The sequence below is a fragment of the Capsella rubella genome, unplaced genomic scaffold, assembly GCF_000375325.1.
Source record: "Capsella rubella cultivar Monte Gargano unplaced genomic scaffold, Caprub1_0 scaffold_6, whole genome shotgun sequence".
Classification (NCBI taxonomy): Eukaryota; Viridiplantae; Streptophyta; class Magnoliopsida; order Brassicales; family Brassicaceae; genus Capsella; species Capsella rubella.
In genome coordinates this window covers 3,835,886-3,838,621 of record NW_006238918.1, presented here as the reverse complement: position 1 = coordinate 3,838,621, position 2,736 = coordinate 3,835,886, and the positions used below count along the sequence as shown (strand labels likewise).

At 35.6% G+C, this 2,736-nt stretch overlaps 1 protein-coding gene across 1 annotated transcript; it reads right to left on the bottom strand.

Moving 5' to 3' along the window:
• Positions 1-334: 334 nt before the first annotated feature.
• On the bottom strand, positions 335-2,449 carry LOC17882540 (cytokinin riboside 5'-monophosphate phosphoribohydrolase LOG8). The gene is made up of 8 exons (XM_023780781.1): positions 2,377-2,449; positions 2,122-2,250; positions 1,661-1,758; positions 1,529-1,559; positions 1,204-1,303; positions 1,050-1,120; positions 823-966; positions 335-568 (listed from the first exon to the last, which is right to left on the bottom strand). The coding sequence occupies exons 2-8, from the start codon at positions 2,230-2,232 to the stop codon at positions 491-493; spliced, it is 633 nt and encodes a 210-aa protein (XP_023636549.1). The 5' UTR covers positions 2,233-2,250; positions 2,377-2,449; the 3' UTR covers positions 335-490.
• Between the last annotated feature and the right edge of the window lie 287 nt (positions 2,450-2,736).

The window sequence follows — 2,736 nt, the reverse complement described above, 5'->3', positions numbered from 1 at the left end:
CCACCACAAAAGGCAGGCACTTGGCAAAAAAGAAGAAACACATCGATGTCCAACTTGGTCACACATCATTCACATTTTTGTGCTTTTCCATTGAAGCCATCGAATGAAACAAACCAAAAGGGACCACTCTCTCCTATCTTAATGGACATTCACTATGACACGACACTTTGTGGGACTTTTCTGCATCACCCACAATCACAACAAAAAGATTCCTCCTTTCTTTCTTTCTTTCTTTCTTTCTTTGGGGCAAACCATAGTTTTTTTAACATAACAAACCAAAAGGTGAAGTTGTTTGTTTTGTTTTGGTTCTTTACCCAAAACACCAAACTTAAACTAACATTATCAGCAACATTTTCATACTGGGGACCCAATGTGCCGTTTCATTTTGCAACAAGATTTGAGTTTTCTTATACACATTGTGGCTTCTGCAAATAAATTTAGAGACTAAAACTTGAAATGAAAGTAGCATTTGCTAACAATAATAGTGCTTTTATTGCGGCTTGTTTTCTTGTTCGTCGGCTTTCCAGCTTTCGTGCGATGCAACGTGCTTGTGCGAAGGAGTATATTCCTGCCAAGCATATGAAATAGTTTCAGAAACAAAAATGGAACTGAAACATACTCATCATACCAAGACTATGTTTTACACAATGATACCAAAAATGTATAATGCCGTTGAGAGATTACATCCTGTGATTATTCAAACTGCATTTTGTATTCCTTATGATTCTCAAGGAGATTGTGTTCACTATGAGATAACCGTTTTCTCATCTATAAGAACAGAACCTCATAACACGAAGAAAAGTGAAGGCCAAGTTAATGTACCTCCATCTTCTCCATAAGCTCTTTGGCTGTTGGAGCAGAAACCACAATATTACGTGCACCTGGCTTGATGAAACCTTCTTCGACGCCAGTGTCAAATAAAGCAAGCAAATTGTTATAGTATCCATCAACATTCAATAGACCAACCTGCAGATACAATATCAAACGAATCAGCAGAGGTATTATTTGCCTAATTCTTCTTCGAATGAGCAAAGGACATGTTAAAATACCGTCTTCTTATGGATACCAAGTTGTGACCATGTTATCATCTCCAGCAACTCCTCCATTGTTCCATAACCTCCTGTAAAAAAAACCGTGATTCTCGAGACCAAAACTTTTAACTTCAGAACTTGCTAGAATCAAATACTAAAGACGTTTTCTCACCAGGGAGTGCAATGAAGGCCTCAGCTTCTTGTGCCATTGCAGCCTTTCGCTCGTGCATGTCTGCAACAACTCTTACATCTCCCACAGTCTCACCAGATATCTGATGAAATCAAAGTCATGAGACTGGGGGAATAAAACTCATACAAATCCTCATATTTAACCAAAAACAGAAATCAAAAACATTGTGTCTCTCATGATCTTGAATCATATGAACGCAGGCAAAAACCAAGAGCTTAGTAAGGCAAACAAATGACTAACTTCCAAACACATGATTCATCATTAGATAAAATTTCAAAACAAGTTTTCTAGAAGAAAAGATACATACCTCAATAGGCATCAAAGCTTTGGGAATGATCCTGCAACCACAAGAGAATCCAATCAGAATCCCATTAGAGAAGTTTGGAAATGAAGGAGATTGAAAGAGTTAGAAAGCTGTTTGAAGACTCATAAAACTAACCCGAGTACATGGAAACCACCTTCATAGACTCTCCTGGATATCAAACCCATCAACCCAACACTTCCTCCACCATAAACCAAGTCTATCTTCCTCTTCACCTACAAGTTCCAACAATTCCAACATCCAATCACACAATCAAAAAACAGAGGAAGACCCATTTCAAAAAAGACTCACAGCTTTTCAAATGACAACATCCCTAGATATAAAGAGTCAACAAACAAGGATTAACAGCCAAAAACCACAAGACGCAATCTCAGATAAAATCCACCAAACCCATTGTGTTAAAGTCATGTGGATGAACAAGTAAACTAAAAAGTTCGTATTTTGACATTCAAAAACCAAGCAGAATCTGTCCTCTTACGAAAAAGTATTGATTTTGAAGAAAGGTTCATACTTTTTTATCACAAAAACCAAACTATAAGCAATCAAAAGAAGAAGAGAGAGAGAGAGAGAGAGCAAACGAGTTCATTGCCGAGTTCGATAGCAGCATCACTGAAAACTTCTCTGTGACCAGAGTGGCTTCCGCAAAAGACACAAATTTTTCTGAATCTGCTTAGCTGATTATCTTCCATTAATGGATAAAAAAGAATCTACAAAAAAAAATATCAAAGGAGGTATTCGCTCGAGTCGTTATGTATAAAGAAACCAAAACAAATCAAGGGAAGAAGAAAGACAAGAGAGAGGGGGAAGGCAAAAACAAAATGACAAGACGAAACCTTTGTTGTGTGATGATATATTAATATAAGGGGGGAGCATACAAACAAGATTGAAATATCCGCAAATGGAGAAACTCTTTTTTTGGATTGGAAGAAATTGGTAGAGAGGAGTGCCTTCGTATTTAAATTATTATTTATTTATTTATTCTAGCTTAAATGATAATAAAATAAATATATCGGATAATGATAATATGGTATTTTGGAAGTAAATTTATATATTTTTTTGTAAATTTTTGCGGTTTTATCGATTTGGAGTTTTGTTTTCTAAAATTCTTGATTATATCCACTGAATTAATTAGCAAAAATATTATTAAAAAAACATTAATTTGTTTAGGTGAATTTAGCGTATTTTACATGTTT